The sequence below is a fragment of the Myxine glutinosa genome, chromosome 12, assembly GCF_964187855.1.
Source record: "Myxine glutinosa chromosome 12, kmMyxGlut1.1, whole genome shotgun sequence".
Taxonomy (NCBI): Eukaryota; Metazoa; Chordata; class Myxini; order Myxiniformes; family Myxinidae; genus Myxine; species Myxine glutinosa.
In genome coordinates this window covers 55898732-55920773 of record NC_136272.1, presented here as the reverse complement: position 1 = coordinate 55920773, position 22042 = coordinate 55898732, and the positions used below count along the sequence as shown (strand labels likewise).

The 22042-nt window shown below is 48.5% G+C and overlaps 1 protein-coding gene across 1 annotated transcript in view; it reads left to right on the top strand.

Moving 5' to 3' along the window:
- LOC137437231 (general transcription factor 3C polypeptide 1) overlaps window positions 1-22042 on the top strand; it is a 405949-nt gene that overhangs the window by 69106 nt on the left and 314801 nt on the right. Inside the window, exons 9-11 of the mRNA XM_078766829.1 lie at window positions 8625-8740; window positions 8868-9012; window positions 9356-9628. Of these exons, the coding sequence (XP_078622955.1) occupies window positions 8625-8740; window positions 8868-9012; window positions 9356-9628 (534 nt within the window). The remainder of the gene's footprint in view (window positions 1-8624; window positions 8741-8867; window positions 9013-9355; window positions 9629-22042) is intronic.

The following is a 22042-nucleotide window of genomic DNA, read 5'->3' as shown; positions in this document are numbered from 1 at the left end:
AGGGCATCCGGCCGTAAAACATTGCTTCAAAAAGGGGACCGAAAAACAACAACAACCACGGTTCTCGAAAAAGGCCAACCCCCGCTTTGCGGGGAAAAATGGCCTCTAAAGGTGGTTTTTTATTTTATTTTATTTATTCCAAAGAGGTCACTGTAGCACTGGCACGCTCCGGGCTGCGCGCTCCAGGCTGTGTGCCCGGTGTATATCCTGAGGCCACGCCTACCCCTCGGGCGTGGCCGCCGCCCACTTGGTGCGCGGAATGATGTCACCACGCCAGTGGGCTTTCGTGTCCGCCACACGCGCCCCCCCAGAATTCCCGCGCACCTGGAGGGCCAGTTTGCAGGGCAAACGGATGACCTGGCCGAAGCGCCCTCTGGCGACCGGCGGCGTCCGGGGTGCAGGGATGCCAGGTGGGATGCCCCCGGCTGTACCCGGGATGGGTGCCGGACCGGGGGGCGGCGTGCCTGCGGGGCTGGGCGGTGCCGGGGGCCCACCCGCAGGGGGGCGGCCCCGACGTAGGGGCCGAGCCACCGGCGGTGGGTGGTCCACGTCGAGGTGGGCCGGCTTGAGGCGGTCTATGGAGACCCGGTCAGGAGTGCCGCTGATGTCCAGGGTGAAATGTTTCACCCCGGTCTCCAGCACGCGGAAAGGCCCGTCGTATGGGGGCCGCAGTGGTGTCCGGTGGGCGTCGTGCCGGACGAAGACGTACTCCGCGGTGCGAAGCTCCGGGGCGACGTGTGAAGGAGGGTGCCGGTGGTGCGCCGTCGGCACTGGGGCGAACCTCCAGGCGGTCTCCTGCAGCGCAGAATGCTCCTGTGCCGCGGGCCAAGGTGCCGTGGGGTCGGGGAGGAACTCGCCCGGCACCCGCAGCGGTTGTCCGAAGACCATCTCCGCCGCGGATGCGCGCAGGTCCTCCTTGGGCGCCGTCCGGAGGCCCAGCAGGACCCAGGGGAGCCTGTCGACCCAGCCGCCGTCGCGGGGGGTGGCCCGGAGCGCGGCCTTCAACGAGCGGTGGAATCGCTCGCACAGGCCGTTGGCCTGGGGGTGGTAGGCCGTGGTTCGGTGCAGCTGGACCCCGAGCCCCCGAGCCCCCGTGCGACCGCGGCCCAGAGCTCCGAGGTGAACTGGGGGCCGCGGTCGGACGAGATGTCCGAGGGGGCGCCGAACCGGGCGACCCAGGTGGCGATGAACGCCTGCGCGACGTCTGCCGCCGTCGTCACCGCCAAAGGCACGGCCTCTGGCCACCGGTGGTGCGGTCCACCATGGTGAGGACATGGGTGAAACCCCGCGAGGGGGGCAGAGGTCCCACCAGGTCCACGTGAACGTGGTCGAACCGACGTTCCGGCACCGTAAACGGGGCCAAGGGGGCCTGGGTGTGTCGGTGCACCTTTGCGCGCTGGCACGCGAGGCACGTCCTGGCCCAGCCGCGGACGGCCTTCCGGAGGCCATGCCAGACAAACCTGTTGGCGACCAACCGCTGGGAGGCCCTCGTGCCCGGGTGGGACAGGCCGTGGATGGCGTCAAAAACCTGGCGCTGCCAGCCTGCGGGCACGATGGGGCGAGGCCGCCCGAGGGAGACGTCGCAAACGAGGGCCGTGCCCGCGCCGTCGAAGGGCACCTCGGTGACGCGGAGGCCCGTGACGGCGGTCCGCAGGGCCTGGACCCGGGGGTCGGCGGCCTGGTCCGCCGTCATCCGGGCATAGTCGATGCCAAGGTGGACTGCGTGGGCGACGTCCCGGGAAAGGCAATCGGCCACCGGGTTGTCCTTTCCCGTGACGTGCCGGATGTCCGTCGTGTGCTCGGACACGGCCGCGAGGTGACGCTGTTGCCGGGCCGACCACGGCTCGGCGACCTTGCCCATCGCGAAAACCAGCGGCTTGTGGTCGACGAAGGCCGTGAACGCACGGCCCTCGAGCAGATGGCGGAAGTGCCTGACCGCCAGGTGAAGCCCAAGCAACTCGCGGTCGAAGGTGCTGTAACGGCGTTCGGGCGGGCGAAGCTGCCGGCTGAAGAACGCCAGTGGTTGCCAAGCTCCATGCACCCATTACTCGTACACCGCGCCCACCGCGTAGTCCGAGGCGTCAGAGGTGAGGGCGATCGGTGCATCGAGCGCCGGGTGCGCGAGCATGGTGGCGTTGGCCAAGGCGAGCTTCGTGCCCGAGAACGCCGCGTCCATCTGCTCGGTCCAGGTAACGTCACCTTTGCCCGGCTTCCCTCGAAGGGCCTCGTGTAAGGGGCGCAGGAGCTGGGCGATGCGGGGCAGGAACCGATGGTAAAAGTTTACCATGCCCAGGAACTCCTGGAGCCCCTTGATCGTGCGGGGGCACGGAAACCCCTTCACCGCCTCCACCTTGGCCGGTAGGGGGACGGCCCCATGCCTGGTGACGCGGTGCCCCAAAAAGTCGATTTCAGCAACACCGAACCGGCACTTGGCGGGGTTCACGATCAGGCCGTGCTGGCCCAGATGTTCGAAGAGCGTGTGGAGGTGACGAAGGTGCTCTCCGCGGGACGCGCTGGCGACGAGGATGTCGTCCAGGTAGACGTACAAAAAATCCAAGCCGCGCAAGACGCTGTCCATGAGGTTCTGGAACGCCTGAGCCGCATTTTTCAAACCGAAGGGCATCCGAAGAAATTCGAAAAGGCCGAATGGCGTGATGACAGCTGTCTTCGGGATGTCCTCCGGCCTGACAGGGACCTGATGGTAGCCGCGCACGAGGTCCACCTTTGAAAAGAAGGACATATTCGCCAAGCGGGCGGAAAGGTCCTGAATGTGGGGGACGGGGTAGCGGTCGGGGGTGGTGGCGTCGTTGAGGCGCCGGTAGTCCCTGCACGGTCGCCATCCCCCGCCGGGCTTGGGCACGATGTGGAGCTGGGACGCCCACGCGCTCTCGGAGCGCCGCACGATGCCGAGCCGCTCCAGCGTAGCGAACTCCGCTTTAGCTACGGCGAGCTTCGTCGGCTCGAGGCGGCGTGCCCGGGCGTAGACCGGTGGCCCGGCGGTGGGGATGTGGTGTTCCACCCCGTGCTTGACGGTCCCCGCCGAGAAGGTCGGCCGCGTGAGGGCCGGGAAACCCGCGAGGAGGCGGGCAAATTCGTCCGCTGCCGGAAGCGTACAGATGAACCTGGCCGGAACGGAACCGCTCAGCGAGCCGCTCGATGAGCCGCTCTGTGAGCTGCTCAACGAGCCGGGCAGCGCACACGCGAGTGAGCTGAACGTCTCAGCCTGGACAAGCCTTCTGCGCTTTACATCGACCAGTAATCCATTAGCACATAAGAAGTCCGCGCCGAGCAGTGCCATGGGCACGTCGGCCGTAACGAACGACCAACGGAAAACCTGCCCTCCGAACCGCAGGGAGAGACAGCGTTTTCCGTATGTGCGTATAGACGTACCATTGGCCGCAAGCAGCGCAGGACCTCGGCCCGCGGTGTGCTTGTCGGACGTACCGGCAGGAACGACACTCACCTGCGCTCCCGTATCGCACAGGTAACGGCGCCCGGACAAGGTGTCAGTTATATACAGCAGGCTGTTGGAATTGCCGACGCTCACCGTTGCCACTGAGCGCCGGCTCGCCCGTTTCCCGACCTGCCGAATGAGCACGGCGGGCGACACTGCCGAGCCTCGTGGCCGAACTTGGTGTGGAAGGAACACCAGGCGGGCAGCTGCGGCGTCGGAGGCCGCGGTTTTCTTCGCGGCGGCGGCGGTGGTGGTGGGCGGGGCGTGACGGCGGACACGAGGTGCGGTGCATCGGGGAAAGCTTCGGGAGCCTCGGGAGCGGCAACCGCGCCCAGACTCGCCTGCGTGTCCAAAGCCGCGTAGTAATTGTCGGCCTCAGCAGCGAGCGCATGGGGTTCCATTAACGCGGAACCAGCCAAAGCGAGGCGGACTCGTGCTGGCAGCTGGCGTCGAAACAACGCCCGGAATAGAGCGTTCGGGGTTTCGTCGCCCATGAGCGCCAGCATATGGTCCATACGGACCGACGGTCGCGTGTCCCCGATCTCGGGCAGGTCCAAGAGGCGATCGGCCCGTGCGTCCACCGTAAGGCTGAACGTGGCGAGGAGGAGACTCTTGATCGCCTCGTACCTGTCGTTGGCCGGTGGGGTCCTCAGGACCGACACGACGCGGGCGGCCGCGCCGGCCCCGAGGGAGGCGACCACGTGGCAGTAACGTGTCTCGTCCGCCGTGATGCCTCGAAGCCTGAACTGGGCTTCGGCCTGCAGGAACCAGATCTCCGCCTGCGCTTCCCAGAACTCGGGGAGCTTCATTGCTACAGCGTTGGTTGCCATGTCGGGTGGTCAGCGACGGCTGACCAGAACGTCGGAGGGTCACCAATGAAGCACGCGGTGCTACGCGCGTGACTTGCTACCAAGGAGGAAGTGGACAACGCAGTAAGTTTATAGTTCTTTATTCCAAAGAGGTCACTGTAGCACTGGCGCGCTCCGGGCTGCGCGCCCGGTGTATATCCTGAGGCCACGCCTACCCCTCGGGCGTGGCCGCCGCCCACTTGGTGCGCGGAATGATGTCACCACGCCAGTGGGCTTTCGTGTCCGCCACAATGGAATAATATTTACCGATATGAAGTGATGTGGTTTTTTAAATTGAAATTCTAAAAATACTGTTTAGATTTTGATGATTTGCGTGTGATATGATTTAACGGATGTTTATATAAATCGTTTTTTAAAAAAAAGCCTGCATTTTCTGATATTTTGCCTTTTCATTTGGGCCTCCAAATTGAAGCCCCGCCTGAAGGGCGGGTACCGTTGCTAGTAATTATAATGACGCGTCAGGGGAGACCTTTTGACTTTTTGATATTTAGCGGGGAATCCCCGGGGATGGAGGCAGAAGTTTTCTGGGACCATTTTTTTTTCAGCAGTTTTTTTATCCAGCCCAGCGGCCCATTTTTTACCCAACGGTCCCAGCCCACCGGGCATTGCCCAAATGCCCATATGGCCAGTCCGCCCATGCTTGTGGGGTATATAGACTCCAGTGCGTCTATATACCCCACTACGACCAGGTGCGTTCAGCGACGTGATAAGCATTGAGCGATGTCTGGATTCCCCCACATTTCTTTATTTAATGTTACTAGTACACCCGCTCACTATGGGAGTGGCAAGAAGGGTCATTCCTCATCTGGGTATATAGATTACAGTCGATCTATGGTCGGGTCTCAAGAACATTGGGTGTGTATTCATTTACCAAGTTTCTTGTAGAGAGATCGCCAAATGTTTTAAGCATTCGAGCAAGCACTCTATTCAAAACCGGTAAGGAACAGCTGGCTTGGCCAGCGCTAGCTAGCTGCTTGGCAAATGAGCACAACCCGGTCTTCCTCCCTTTCAGTTTCATGTTCAACAGCAGGAACGAGTTTCAAAAGTTTGCAACGAAAAACGCCATGTTAGCGCCAGGAAGGGTCATGTTATTAACCCAACCCTTGTGGGGTATATAGATTACAGTAGATCTTCACTCATTTCTGTAAGTAAAACTTTCCTCACGGATGTCGGGATTCCTCCGAATTTCTTCATTTAGTGTTATAAACATTATTAGCGAAAAGCTAATCATACGTGTTTGTGGTTTATAATATTCTTACTTCTGGTAGAGGCAGTTGGGCTGTTGCTCCCACAAAAACGCCTTTATAAGTTATTTATGAACTTTTACTCGACGTTTGTTCAAGGAGGAAAAACACCTTGGGGAGGTGGAACATTATTGGGGAAAAAACCCTTGGGGAGGAGTAGGTGGAGCATACCTCTGCCAGGTGAACTGTTTACTTTTTGTATCCCAGAGTAGACCAGAAAATCACAATACAGAATCACATTTGATCAAAATCATCCATCCACAACTTTTTGAAATCTGCTTTATATAGATTTTAACCCTATCACTCAATGGTGAAGAATCACTTAAAAAAAAAAAAAATTCTCATATTTCAATCCATATTCAGATCTTCACCAAAATCTAATAGATTATTCCTAGTCACAAACACAACCTGTCCACCAAGTTTCGTCCAAATCCATCCATAACTTTTTGAGACGTCCCACAATGTATAGTTTTTGGCTCAATCTCCCAATGGTGAAGAATCACTTAAAAAGAAAAAATTATCATATCCGAATCCGTATTCAGATCTTCATTAAAATCGAATCTATTTGTCATTGTCAGATCCCAAACTATCCACCAAGTTTCGTCCAAGTCAGTCCATAACTTTTTGAGATATCCCGCAATGTCTAGTTTTTGGCCCTATCTCCCAATAGTGAAGAATCACTTAAATAATTAAATAATTCTCATATCCGAATCCATATTCAGATCTTCATTAAAATCGAATCTATTTGTCCTTGTCAGACACCCAACCGGTCCACAAAGTTTCGTCCAAATCCGTCCACAACGTTTTTAGATATCCTGCTATGTATCGTTTTTGGCCCTATCTCCCAATGGTGAAGAATCACTTAAATATTCTAGTAGCCGGATCCGAATCCGGATCTTCACCAAAATCAAATCATTTCGTCCTTGTGACATGTGCTACATCCCTGCCAAATTTCGACCGAATCCGTCCACATCTTTTTGAGATATTTTGTTCACAAACAAACAAACAAATGAAAAATCAGTCAGAGACCGAGGACTTGCCAGAATATACATTTTTTTTTCGGCCATTTTGGACAAATATGGCGGCCGAACCATGTGTCCGATGACGTCATCATTTGTTTTCTAAACTGATTTATTCTTCGATTATGCTCAAGAAATTTCATCTTGATCGGATGAAGTTTTGTACTTGTTGAATTATGATGTCATAATGGACACACCTATGACATCATCATTAACATATTTTATTCCCCATGGAGAGTTCTTTGCAATGAGCCATGTCTAAATTTTTTCTATTCAGCACTTGCGGAGATATAAAGGTGCAATTTTTTTTTTGTTTTTTTTCCAAGATGGCGGCCGAACCACGTGACCGTTGACGTCATCATTATTTTTTTTTCTCCACCAGTTTATGCCGACGTGGCGCTCAAGAAATTTCATCTTGATTGGATGAAGTTTTGTACTTGTCGAATTATCAAATTATGACGTCATAATGGAGGCCTTGGGCCGAGAGAGTTAAAAATTGGGCACAGTCTATTCCAGGGCAAGACAAATATGTGTAAAGTTTAGCGATTCTACGTGCAACGGTGTAGACGTAGTACTGCGAACAAACAAACAGACAGACAGACAAACCAACCGATCAACATACTTGCCGGAATCTTTTCCGGCAAGTAATGAAAAATTACTCATTGGCAAAAACACTTGGCAAAACTTGGCAAACAGAACAAAGTAGAATGACACTCAGTGGAGCATCAATTTGACCTCAAAAATAATTCGTGGTTGAATTCAGTGACCTGATATACAAATCGTCTTCAAAGTTTAAGTTAATCTGATGAAAATTGACAATTTTAGAGATGTGGCCTATCTTGACCTTTTGGCCTATGTTCACTTCAAAAATAGTTGGTGGTTGAATTCAGTTAGCTGATATGAAAATCCTCTTCAAATTTCAAGTCAATTGGATGAAAATTGAGGATTTTCAAAATTCAAAAAAAAGTGGTTGATCTTTGGCCTATGTTGACCTTTTGGCTTTTGCCGATCTCAAAAATAGTTGGTGGTTGAATTCAGTATGCCGATATGTAAATCCTATTCAAATTTCAAGTCCATCGGATGAAAATTGAGGATTTTAGAAATCTGAAAAAAGTGGTTGACCTTTGGCCTATGTTGACCTTTTGGCCTATGTTGATCTCAAAAATAGTTGGTGGTCGAATTCGGTCTGTTGATATGAAAATTCCATTGAAATTTCAAGTCAATCATACGAAAATTGAGGATTTTAGAAATTCGAAAAAACTGGTTGACCTTTTGGCCTATATTGACATAAAATATAATTGGTGGTTGAATTCAGTGACCAGATTTGCAAATCCTCGTCAAATTACAAGTCAATAGGATGAAAATTGAGGATTTTAGAAATGTGACAAAGTTGGTGAAATGTGACAAATTGTGAGTTATTTGAAAAAAGTGAAAGGGTGCCAATATTTTTGGCCACGACTGTACTCGCACCATCTTTGGTTATATTTGCCACAAGCAGCAACAATGCATCAAGATGGCATTCTCAGTACTTTTCAGGGTTCAGAGTTTTCAGAGCGTATGTACACCACATGTAAACACAAGTCCTGGAGATGATGTAGTAGATCACGTGATATATGACATAATGACATCGCTGTGTTTTTGGGGGCAGGGCCTTAAGTGTAAGTTACGTTTGTATGAGTGTAAGTTAAGTGTAAGTTACACTTAGTTACCTTACTTAGTGTAAGACTTAAGACCTCAAGTAAGTTACACTTAGTGTAAGACACTTAGTTACCTTACACTAAGTTAAGTGTAAGAATAAAAAGCAGGGCTTACACAAGAGTGTAAAATGACAGCAAAAAAAAATCACCATTTCAAGATATTTATTCATTAAACCAAACATGAATTTCACATTCTGTCGGCCTTTCATCAATGAATCGGACAAATCGGACAAAACCTTTAAAGATTCTTCATCTTCATTTCTTTGCACTTGTGGGTCTTTAACATTCCTGTTCATTTCAGCATAACAAGGTAATTGCTAATGCCTGTGTTCTGCTGGCAGTGCGAGCCTCGGGGCCAGAAGGAATATCACAGTCAAAACTGCAAAGAGCCCTCAGGGTCGACAAGCTGGAAGGACGGATGCTGTGCCGTACCATGGATCGGCATTTACTTGTCAAGGTGAGCACTTCGTCGAAGGGGGTCATTCCTTTGGGGGAAGGTGGGGTGAAGGAATGTTGACGCACCATTTTTGACCGCCACCATAAACATGTACAGAGAAAACAATATTTTGCTCGGAATGTGCCAGGGTATCATGGAGGATGAAGGCAGGCAACGGACAACCAAGTTTGTGGCCATGGAGTTTGTGGACTGCAGTGAACTTAACCTGATGTTCCAGAGGGAAAAAGCACGTGGTCACGAGCTGGGTCTCGTTAGCCCCAACAGTGAAAAATGTAATTTTTTTTTATTTTCCACATTGTGGCATCAGGCTCGATGTGGTATTATTCTTAAATAATATTTCGCAATGAAACTTATGTGTTCTATTTAACCGAAATGACCTGTTCCTTTCTTTTCTTATGACTTTTATGCACTTTTCACCATTTTCTTGGTTCAACACTGTAATTCTGCTGGGTGGCCATCATCGTTGGTGTTTATGAACTTAATCGGCTGAAACCATTGTTTAATAGCGCGGAAGTGATTATGTGATTGTGAACTCCATTATTTTACTCCATTCTTTCATATCTTTTTTTATTACCTTTTCCTCCCTACCCCCTCCCTCAACCCATCTCCAAACAGCACCACCATTTATTCCCAAGCCTCCATCTGCTCTTCCCAAACCTCCATCTGCTCTTCCCAAACCTCGTGGTCGGCCTCGAGGGTCGACCAAGGCCCGAGGGGCTGGTCAAAAGAAAAACAAAAATGCAAGAGGTAGAGGTAGAGGAAGAGGAGTAAAGGAACGAGAAGAAATAATAAATGTGGGCCAGATGAGTTTGGATGACTTCCCAGGGAATGGTGATGGTGCTCCAGCCAATTATATCACGTTGACAGATGTATCTCTGCTTGAATCGGGTAAGTTTTAATGCTTTTGGGAGACCTAGATATTTTCTCTCAAGGCAAGGTGAAAAAGGTGCCTTGTGAGATCTTTATCTTCGATCTCTTGTCCTTATGAATATATGTATCCTTAATCGGTCTTCCTTTACGCTTTATGAATGCAAACAACTTCCTGCTCCTGTAATATTCAGCAAATTGAATGGCATGCTTTATTAGGGATTGCTAACACTGCAGGATCCAATGTTTCGCTATCCGTTTGTGCAGCCGAGAAAAAGCGGATTGGTTATTATTATTATTTTTATTTGTTTGTATACCAAGTCGAGGCTCGTATAGGAGCTGACACATATAACAAAGGAAGCAGGAGACGAGAGGGGGTGAGAGAGCGAAGCACATCAATAGTAGAGAACAGGGACATCAGGAGATCTGTGGAAGACAGAGGACTAGGGCAGGGTACACGGGATAAACAAGATGGACATCACAGGGGCTTTCAGGAAAGAAAACGGAAATTGAAGATGTGGGTTTGGGGTGGATTAACAGCGGGAGAAACGATCAAGGTTTTGGATGGGGGAAGATAAGAGATGGTGGTGAAGAGCTGTTTTGAAGACCTGGAGGGAGGAGTGTGATTGAAGAGAGGGAGGGAGTTTGTTCCAGAGGTGGGAGAAAAGAGGAATGAAAGAGTGAAGGTGAATAGAGAGTCTTGATTTTGGTAGTTTAACCATAAGAGTGTTTCTGGTAGACTCTGTGCATCCTGCAGGAATATTTGGGGGACAGAGCACAGAGAGAGCTGGGGGAGCAAGGCCGGAGAGGAGTTGGTAGAAGACAGGCCACCTACCTGCTTGCGGTGAGAAAGTGAAAGGCTGTCAGAATCATCTTCATCGTGGAAAACACCAATGATTCTGAAAGCTTTGATTTCAACAGTGTGTAGCCGAGCTAGGTGTGAGGCAGGTGCACCAGCCGAGAGGGGAGAGCAGTATTCCATCAAGCTGTGTATGAAAGCCTTGTATGTGGTGAGGAGCTCAGGTGTGCCAAGGAAGGACGTCGCACGACGGAGGATGCCCAGTCGGCGACTGGCTTTGAAGGCCAGCTTGGAAATGTGGTTTTCCCAGGAAAAGAGTTCCATGGATACCATAGGAGGAGAGTTTGGTGAGCAGAGCGGGGTGCCAGACCGTATCGAACACACAATATATGTCAAGGGAGACAACTCTGATTTCCTGTTTCGGGTTGAGGACCCCCATCTATTGTTGAGACAGCAGAAGCAGCATGTCCAGAGTCGAGTGACCTGGTCTGAAACCAAATTGATGATCAGAGATCAAGTCATTGGAGAAGAGGAAAGATTTCATATTCGAAGCAATGATTGATTCCATGACCTTGTTGATAATTGGGAGCAGGCTGATTGGTCTGTAGTTGCAAGGATCTGTTTTTGCACCTTTTTTGTGTAAAGCGGTGATGTTGGCCGATTTCCAAGCAGATGGTAGATGACCTTGAGCAAAAGAGAGGGTGAAGAGAACAGAGAGAGTGTGAGATAGAGTGACAGAGCTGGATTTTAGGACCTGTGGCGTGATTAGACCGTGGGCCGAGCCCCTGTTTTGATTACTTTCGTGACCCACCTCACATATCTACCTGCATTTATAATATGTTGTGTAAAAATATTACAGAATTAATATCTGAAACTCGTCAAGCACAAAACTTGCACATATTTTGAAAATGTGGAAAAATCACCTAAAATGTTGACGATCTTTTTAATAAATATTGTCCAATCACAGCACATGTAACATAGGCCACGAGTGGCCGTGAGCGCTAATCAGCCAATCGCGCGCTTCGTTTCAGACTGTACATACAGTGCTGGCGCAGCTGTCATGGCGACTTACATGTAGTCAGATGCAGCCATGGAAGGCGAAGGCGAAGGAAGGCCATGGAATTATATGTTTTGGTTGCAAGTGTCGGGATGATGTTGACCAGACGAACGAGAGCATCTCGGAGCCTCGTGCCCGTGGTGCCAACAGCTGCACGTTTGGAGGAGCAGGTCGACCCGAGCAAGTCGAGACGGCCGAATCGGGTCACGGTTCGTTATGAGCAACATGTGGATTCTGAGGGAAATGGGACAAAGTGCTGGGAACCTTTGCGTTGGCGGGAACAGCTGGAGAACATCCAGACCATGCGGCAAGCCAAGGACGCACCTGTGGTCACGCTGGGCGCCGAGAAGTGCTTCGATGAAAAAGCACCTGCACAGGTGTGGCTCAGCTAGCTGACTCTGTAAGTCTTCTGTCTTGGAGGTCGGCTCCACCTGTAGGTCGTGCCGAGAGATCACGTGGTCTGGACCAATATCCACAAGGGAGCGAAACCTTTCGTCGACTACGAAGTATGTTGTTTCCAATGTCATCCCGTTAACAACTTTCGCAAACGATTCGCTCGAGGACGTCAATGTGTCATAAAACCTCTAAACCTCCTCATAAAACCTCCTCAGAAAACCTCTGGTGGAAGAGAAACGGTCGAGGTCGTGCTCTGTAAGTTCATGAACGGTCAAGGTCGTGCTCTGTATGTTTATGAACGGTCGAGGTCGTTCTCTGTATGTTTATGAACGGTCGAGGTCGTGCTCTATGTTTATGAACGGTCGAGGTCGTGCTCTATGTTTATGAACGGTCGACGTTGTGCTCTGTATGTTTATGAACGGTCGAGGTCGTGCTCTGTGTTTATGAACGGTCGACGTTGTGCTCTGTATGTTTATGAACGGTCAAGGTCGTGTTCGATGTTTATGAACGGTCGAGGTCGTGCTCTGTATGTTTATGAACGGTCGAGGTCGTGCTCTGTGTTTATGAACGGTCGAGGTCGAGCTCTGTAAGTTCATGAACGGTCGAGGTCGTGTTCCAAGTTCATGAACGGTCGAGGTCGTGCTCTATGTTTATGAACGGTCGAGGTCGTGCTCTGTATGTTTATGAACCGTCGAGGTCGTGCTCTGTGTTTATGAACGGTCGAGGTCGTGCTCTGTAAGTTCATGAACGGTCGAGGTCGTGCTGTAAGTTCATGAACAGTCGAGGTCATGCTCTAAGTTCATTAACGGTCAAGGTCGTGCTCTGTAAGTTCATGAACGGTCGAGGTCATGCTCTATGTTTATAAACGGTCGAGGTCGTGCTCTGTAAGTTCATGAACGGTCGAGGTCGTGCTCTGTATGTTTATGAATGGTCGAGGTCGTGCTCTATGTTCATGAATGGTCGAGGACGTGCTCTGTGTTTATGAACGGTCGAGGTCGTGCTCTATGTTTATGAACGGTCGAGGTCGTGCTCTATGTTTATGAACGGTCGAGGTCGTGCTCTAAGTTCATGAACGGTCGAGGTCGTGCTCTGTTAGTTCATGAATGGTCGAGGTCGTGCTCTATGTTCATGAACGGTCGAGGACGTGCTCTGTGTTTATGAACGGTCGAGGTCGTGCTTTATGTTCATGAACGGTCGAGGTCGTGCTCTGTAAGTTCATGAACGGTCGAGGTCGTGCTCTGTGTTTATCAACGGTCGAGGTCGTGCTCTGTGTTTATGAACGGTCGAGGTCGTGCTCTATGTTTATGAACGGTTGAGGTCGTGCTCTATGTTTATGAACGGTCGAGGTCGTGCTCTGTAAGTTCATGAACGGTCGAGGTCGTGCTCTGTAAGTTCATGAACGGTCGAGGTCGTGCTCTATGTTTATGAATGGTTGAGGTCGTGCTCTGTAAGTTCATGAACGGTCGAGGTCGTGCTCTGTTACTTCATGAACGGTCAAGGTCGTGCTCTGTGTTTATGAACGGTCGAGTTCGTGCTCTGTATGTTTATGAATGGTCGAGGTCGTGCTCTGTATGTTTATGAACGGTCGAGGTCGTGCTCTGTATGTTTATGAACGGTTGAGGTTGTGCTCTGTAAGTTCATGAATGGTCGAGGTCGTGCTCTATGTTTATGATCGGTCGAGGTCGTGCTCTGTATGTTTATAAACAGTCGAGGTCGTGCTCTGTATGTTTATGAACGGTTGAGGTCGTGCTCTGTAAGTTCATGAACGGTCGAGGTCTTGCTCTGTATGGTGATGAACGGTCGAGGTCGTGCTCTGCAAGTTCATGAACGGTCGAGGTCGTGCTCTGTATGTTTATGAACGGTCGAGGTCGTGCTCTGTATGTTTATGAACGGTCGAGGTCGTGCTCTATGTTTATGAACGGTCGAGGTCGTGCTCTGTATGTTTATGAACGGTCGAGGTCGTGCTCTGTATGTTTATGAACGGTCGAGGTCATGCTCTGTATGTTTATGAACGGTCGAGGTCATGCTCTATGTTTATGAATGGTCGAGGTCGTGCTCTGTATGTTTATGAACGGTCGAGGTCATGCTCTGTATGTTTATGAACGGTCGAGGTCGTGCTCTGTATGTTTATGAACGGTCGAGGTCGTGCTCTGTATGTTTATGAACGGTCGAGGTCGTGCTCTATGTTTATGAACGGTTGAGGTCATGCTCTGTAAGTTCATGAACGGTCGAGGTCGTGCTCTGTAAGTTCATGAACGGTCGAGGTTGTGCTCTATGTTTATGAATGGTTGAGGTCGTGCTCTGTAAGTTCATGAACGGTCGAGGTCGTGCTCTGTTACTTCATGAACGGTCAAGGTCGTGCTCTGTGTTTATGAACGTGTCGAGGTCGTGCTCTATGTTTATGAACGGTCGAGTTCGTGCTCTGTATGTTTATGAATGGTCGAGGTCGTGCTCTGTATGTTTATGAACGGTCGAGGTCGTGCTCTGTATGTTTATGAACGGTTGAGGTTGTGCTCTGTAAGTTCATGAATGGTCGAGGTCGTGCTCTATGTTTATGATCGGTCGAGGTCGTGCTCTGTATGTTTATGAACAGTCGAGGTCGTGCTCTGTATGTTTATGAACGGTTGAGGTCGTGCTCTGTAAGTTCATGAACGGTCGAGGTCTTGCTCTGTATGGTGATGAACGGTCGAGGTCGTGCTCTGCAAGTTCATGAACGGTCGAGGTCGTGCTCTGTATGTTTATGAACGGTCGAGGTCGTGCTCTGTATGTTTATGAACGGTCGAGGTCGTGCTCTGTATGTTTATGAACGGTCGAGGTCGTGCTCTGTATGTTTATGAACGGTCGAGGTCGTGCTCTGTATGTTTATGAACGGTCGAGGTCATGCTCTGTATGTTTATGAACGGTCGAGGTCGTGCTCTATGTTTATGAATGGTCGAGGTCGTGCTCTGTATGTTTATGAACGGTCGAGGTCATGCTCTGTATGTTTATGAACGGACGAGGTCGTGCTCTGTATGTTTATGAACGGTCGAGGTCGTGCTCTGTATGTTTATGAACGGTCGAGGTCGTGCTCTATGTTTATGAACGGTTGAGGTCATGCTCTGTATGTTTATGAACGGTCGAGGTCATGCTCTGTATGTTTATGAACGGTCGAGGTCGTGCTCTATGTTTATGAACGGTCGAGGTCGTGCTCTGTATGTTTATGAATGGTCGAGGTCGTGCTCTGTATGTTTACGAACGGTCGAGGTCATGCTCTGTATGTTTATGAACGGTCGAGGTCGTGCTCTATGTTGATGAACGGTCGAGGTCGTGCTCTGTTTGTTTATGAACGGTCGAGGTCGTGCTCTATGTTGATGAACGGTCGAGGTCGTGCTCTGTATGTTTATGAACGGTCGAGGTCGTGCTCTATGTTGATGAATGGTTGAGGTCGTGCTCTGTATGTTTATGAACAGTCGAGGTCGTGCTCTATGTTGATGAACGGTTGAGGTCGTGCTCTGTATGTTTATGAACGGTCGAGGTCGTGCTTGATGTTGATGAACGGTTGAGGTCGTGCTCTGTATGTTTATGAACGGTCGAGGTCGTGCTCGATGTTGATGAACGGTTGAGGTCGTGCTCTGTATGTTTATGAACGGTCGAGGTCGTGCTCGATGTTGATGAACGGTTGAGGTCGTGCTCTGTATGTTTATGAACGGTCGAGGTCGTGCTCTGTATGTTTATGAATGGTCGAGGTCGTGCTCTGTATGTTTATGAATGGTCGAGGTCGTGCTCTATGTTGATGAACGGTTGAGGTCGTGCTCTGTATGTTTATGAATGGTCGAGGTCGTGCTCTGTATGTTTATGAACGGTTGAGGTCGTGCTCTATGTTGATGAATGGTCGAGGTCGTGCTCTATGTTGATGAACGGTCGAGGTCGTGCTCTGTATGTTTATGAATGGTCGAGGTCGTGCTCTGTATGTTTATGAACGGTTGAGGTCATGCTCTATGTTGATGAACGGTTGAGGTCGTGCTCTGTATGTTTATGAACGGTCGAGGTCGTGCTCGATGTTGATGAACGGTTGAGGTCGTGCTCTGTATGTTTATGAACGGTCGAGGTCGTGCTCGATGTTGATGAACGGTCGAGGTCGTGCTCGATGTTTATGAACGGTCGAGGTCGTGCTCGATGTTGATGAACGGTTGAGGTCATGCTCTGTATGTTTATGAACGGTACTGTAAACACTTAACAAGACTTGCATTAATCAATTCATTCATTCATTCATTCACTTCACCTGGCTGCGTTTATAACACCTGATTTACATCATGCGTGAACCAATTTAATAAGATTTTTAACAAGTTAATTTTTTCATAAATGTTATTTTTTATAACATTCCAATTCATTTTTAATAAGAGCTTGGATAACTAGTTTGATAATTAATTTCAGTTCATCAAGAATTAAAAAATATATATATCACTCAGTTTGATATTAAAATTCGAATGGCCATCTTCTGGTAAAACATTTTTAAAATCATTTCCTTGTTGTGTGTGTGTGTGTGTGTGTGTGTGTGTGTGTGTGTGTGTGTGTGTGTGTGTGTGTGTGTGTGTGTGTAGGTGTGTAGGTGTACATGTTGGTGTAGGTGTGTGTGTGTGAGAGAGGGTGTTGGACCTCGATCACCCAAATTCCTGGACAGTTTCCCCATCTCTACATAGACTACATACTTTATATTTAGAATTCCCATTCAGTTGTACACTATATAATAATGGACACAAGATGGCGCTATAGATTTTGCTAATTAGCATAACTAATTATTGTGCAACTTTTTGCACTGACGAGTTGTGAATTCTTTCTAAGTGATTTTTTTATCTAAATCTTTGCAAAATTTCAGGTCGATACCAGAGGTGGGTCACGAAAGTCAAAAACTAGACAGATTTTGGAGGCTCGGCCCATGGTCTCGATGCCTTTTTTCCAGTTGTAGAATTTTCCAGTTGCAGAGTCGAGGTTTGCCAGAAACTTCTCCACCTTGTCGGGAGAGAAGGACACAGAGTCCAGGAGCAGCTGGGTTGGACTGGGTAAGGTGGGTACAGAGAGAGATGGGTTTGGGACACAAGATTTTGAGGCAAGCACAGGGTTGAGGCATTCAGCTTTTTCACGTGCAGTGTCACCTGCATACTGTAGCAGTTTGAGGTAAGGGAGGGGATGGAGGGGGAACAAACACCAGAAACAGATTTGACCAGACGCCACCAGAATTTGGAGGATGGAGACAGGTTTGAGAGTTCAGTCTTGAGATTTCTGCAATATTGTTTCCTTGCTCTCCTGAGTGTAGACACAATTAAACAGGCCATTGGTGCTCCCATGGTTGGCTGCAAGTGCCCCGGAAGCAGTGACGGAAGGAGAGTGGCATTTGTATCTGTGGGAAAATTGCATGCTTGGTTAGTGTCGCCCAGATAGCCCAGATAGCTCAGATGGCAGAGCACTGGTACGGTTCACCATAGGACCTGGGTTTGATTCCTGGTCTGGGCGTGTCATTCTCCCACATATGTCAATTAAGTGGACACACACTTGGTTCAGGCTTTGTGGAAGGAACAGAGATTGCCTTTAGTTGGATTTGCATTCCATGAGGCAATTTGTTTCAGGGCAGCTGCCTCATCACAAACTTCAGTGTACCAAGGACGGGAGGAAGCGCATGACAACTGAAGACGAGATGGGATAAATCTGTGCATGAGAGAGAGCAATTTTCTTTGGAAAAGTTCCCAGGATGAGTTTATTTCAGTGGCAGTAGAGATGGGAGACCAGATGATTGATGGCTGCTTGAAGACCGTGCCAGTTGGCTTGAAATGCAAGGCCCGTCGGCGCTGAGGAGGCTCTCGGAGAACGGCCAGAGAGATGTCGATTTTAACAAGCACATGATCAGAAGAACCGATTGGAACAGAAGAAGAAGACAGACATTTGCAGGGAAGTTTGTCATAACCAAGTCTAGAAGAGATGATGCTCCGTTGACTGAGATCTGGGTCCGGAAATTGACAGATTGTTTCAGTCCCAATGAGTCACAGAAGTACTTTGCTGAGGAGCCATGGCTGGTGAGAGAGGTACCCACACCCAGCCAACTGGCATGATGACAATTGAAATCACCACATATGAGGAAGAAAGAGTTGGGGGTAAGTGGATTTTATTTGGTACATGCTGGCGGAGAGCGAGATAAAAATGGAGTCCTCGCTGTTTGGTGGACGTTACAACACACGTATAAACAAAAGGTGGGAGCAGACGTTAAGTTGTAGCCAGATGCACTCCTGGGGGGGTGTTGGTAAGGCAGTGAGGAATAGAGTTTTTTATATTTTTATAAAGAGAGCGACTCTGCTGCCATGACAAAGTTCTGGTCTATCATACCTGAAGAGGGAGTAACCAGGGAGAGAAACTAAGAAGTCAGAGATCTCTTAAAGTAGGAAGGTTTCTGTTATGCAGATCAAGTATGGTTTGTCTTAGGCAACCTGTATGGAGAGATCAGGCAGGTTTGACGAAGGCCCCGGATGTTTGAGGTCCACACCATGAAGGGAGGGTGGGGGACGTCGGGTACAAGGGAGGGGATGGGAGGGAGATTGTAAGACGAGGGAGGAGAGGCGGAGGTAGGGACAGCTGTTGACAGTGTCAAAGATTGCAGAAGAGCTTGGAGAGAGGGCAGTATTAGGTGAAGGACGACAAAGGTCTACCTGGTGATGTGATGAGGCACAGTGAGGAGTAATATGAGATGGGGCATTGGGACGTAGAAGATTGTAGGAATGAGATTGAAGAGGGAGGGCTGGGGGAGGAGGCAGCTTTGTGGATGTGTGAGGTGCAACTTTGAAAGGGAGGGATGAAGGGGGAGATTTGAAGGTGAGAGAGAGATGAGGAGGAATAACTTCAGGGAGAAGGGAGAAGGTGGAGGGGGAACTTTGGAGAAGAGTGAAGTGGAAGCTTGGAGGGGGAAGAGAGCGAAGTTTGCTTTGAGTAGGCAAGAGGTGGCCCGATTGAGAGGGAGGTGTGAGATAAGTTTTGAGTGGGAGGGAGACGATGAGAAAAGGCGTGTCCATAGGGGAGGAGGGAAAGGGTGGGGAGTGAAATATAGGACTGGGTAGTGATATGGTGGAGGTGGGCGCAGGAACAAGATTTGAAGAGGAAGGGTTGGGGGAATGGGGATAGGTCGTGATGGAATGGTGATAGGAGGGATTAGAGGGAGGAGACTTGGAGTGCGACGCATGGAAGGGATAGAGCTTGTAGGATACAGTTTGTAAGTATAAGTCGGGGAGGGAACAGACAAGGAAGAGATTGACACTGGAGATGGACAAAAGGAACGATTAATAAAATGAATAAACGTTTAGAGGAACAAAGTTTAAAAATAACAAAGAAGAACAGGCGAAGCTTTTCGTTTTGCAGCTCGTCTGGACACACACAAAAATCCCGGAAATGCAGACGTGGAAGGAAACGATTTATTTGCTCAGACAAATGGGGATTGGCTCTTTGGACTGTTACTGACATGAACATGCACATCATGGAGGCGATGCACCAAGCAATCCCGAGACCTCGCATTATAATGGAATCTGGTTGACTCTCAGTCCTCCGACTGGGGGAGTGCCATTCTCGTCATCATCGACTCAATGGGACTCCAATGCAATGTGCCAAGATGTAATGATGCAATGCATGTTAGATACCTCCTTTATGACGTGATTTCACGAGGTAGAGAATGCATGTTATCCCTCCTTTATGACATGATCTCAAGAGGTAGAGAATACATGTTAGATCCCTCCTTTATGACATGATCTCAAGAGGTAGAGAATACATGTTAGATCCCTCCTTTATGACATGATCTCAAGAAGTAGAGAATGCATGTTAGATCCCTCCTTTATGACATGATCTCAAGAAGTAGAGAATGCATGATGGATCCCTCCTTTATGACATGATCTCAAGAAGTAGAGAATGCATGTTAGATCCCTCCTTTATGACATGATCTCAAGAGGTAGAGAATGCATGTTAGATCCCTCCTTTATGACGTGATTTCACGAGGTAGAGAATGCATGTTATCCCTCCTTTATGACATGATCTCAAGAGGTAGAGAATACATGTTAGATCCCTCTTTTATGACATGATCTCAAGAAGTAGAGAATGCATGTTAGATCCCTCCTTTATGACGTGATCTCAAGAGGTAGAGAATGCATGTTAGATCCCTCCTTTATGACGTGATTTCACGAGGTAGAGAATGCATGTTATCCCTCCTTTATGACATGATCTCAAGAGGTAGAGAATACATGTTAGATCCCTCTTTTATGACATGATCTCAAGAAGTAGAGAATGCATGTTAGATCCCTCCTTTATGACGTGATTTCACGAGGTAGAGAATGCATGTTATCCCTCCTTTATGACGTGATTTCACGAGGTAGAGAATGCATGTTATCCCTCCTTTATGACATGATCTCAAGAGGTAGAGAATACATGTTAGATCCCTCTTTTATGACATGATCTCAAGAAGTAGAGAATGCATGTTAGATCCCTCCTTTATGACGTGATTTCACGAGGTAGAGAATGCATGTTATCCCTCCTTCATGACGTGATCTCAAGAGGTAGAGAATACATGTTAGATCCCTCTTTTATGACATGATCTCAAGAAGTAGAGAATGCATGTTAGATCCCTCCTTTATGACATGATCTCAAGAGGTAGAGAATGCATGTTAGATCCCTCCTTTATGACGTGATTTCACGAGGTAGAGAATGCATGTTATCCCTCCTTTATGACATGATCTCAAGAGGTAGAGAATACATGTTAGATCCCTCCTTTATGACATGATCTCAAGAAGTAGAGAATGCATGTTCGATCCCTCCTTTATGACATGATCTCAAGAGGTAGAGAATGCATGTTAGATCCCTCCTTTATGACGTGATTTCACGAGGTAGAGAATGCATGTTATCCCTCTTTTATGACATGATCTCAAGAAGTAGAGAATGCATGTTCGATCCCTCCTTTATGACATGATCTCAAGAGGTAGAGAATGCATGTTAGATCCCTCCTTTATGACATGATCTCAAGAAGTAGAGAATGCATGATGGATCCCTCCTTTATGACATGATCTCAAGAGGTAGAGAATGCATGTTAGATCCCTCCTTTATGACGTGATTTCACGAGGTAGAGAATGCATGTTATCCCTCCTTTATGACATGATCTCAAGAGGTAGAGAATACATGTTCGATCCCTCCTTTATGACATGATCTCAAGAGGTAGAGAATGCATGTTATCCCTCCTTTATGACATGATCTCAAGAGGTAGAGAATGCATGTTATCCCTCCTTTATGACGTGATTTCACGAGGTAGAGAATGCATGTTATCCCTCCTTTATGACATGATCTCAAGAGGTAGAGAATACATGTTAGATCCCTCTTTTATGACATGATCTCAAGAGGTAGAGAATGCATGTTAGATCCCTCCTTTATGACATGATCTCAAGAGGTAGAGAATGCATGTTAGATCCCTCCTTTATGACGTGATTTCACGAGGTAGAGAATGCATGTTATCCCTCCTTTATGACATGATCTCAAGAGGTAGAGAATGCATGTTAGATCCCTCCTTTATGACATGATCTCAAGAAGTAGAGAATGCATGTTCGATCCCTCCTTTATGACATGATCTCAAGAGGTAGAGAATGCATGTTAGATCCCTCCTTTATGCCGTGATTTCACGAGGTAGAGAATGCATGTTATCCCTCCTTTATGATGTGATCTCAAGAGGTAGAGAATACATGTTAGATCCCTCTTTTATGACGTGATTTCACGAGGTAGAGAATGCATGTTAGATCCCTCTTTTATGACATGATCTCAAGAAGTAGAGAATGCATGTTCGATTGAAGTAAGTGGATGGGAACATTGTACTTCCCCTGTTCTTGAAATAATTAAACACATGTCACATTCGCTGTAAGTGTTGGAATGATTGAAGGATTTATTTGAAAAACTGACTTTCGAAGAAGAACAAGGAAAGTGAATTATAATGCAATGGAGAATTTAACTTCCGAATAAAGAGGACCCATTTTATGGGCCAGTGATGGGCCAGAAACCCATGAAAATGACTCAAAAGTTGTGAAATCAACTAATTTTCTGGTCTCTAGAACAAAGACAGGAGAAGCAAAGGATGCGATTAAGTATCTCACAAATAGAACAAAGGATGAGTAATGAAAAGATCAAAAAGCCTCTCCAAAAC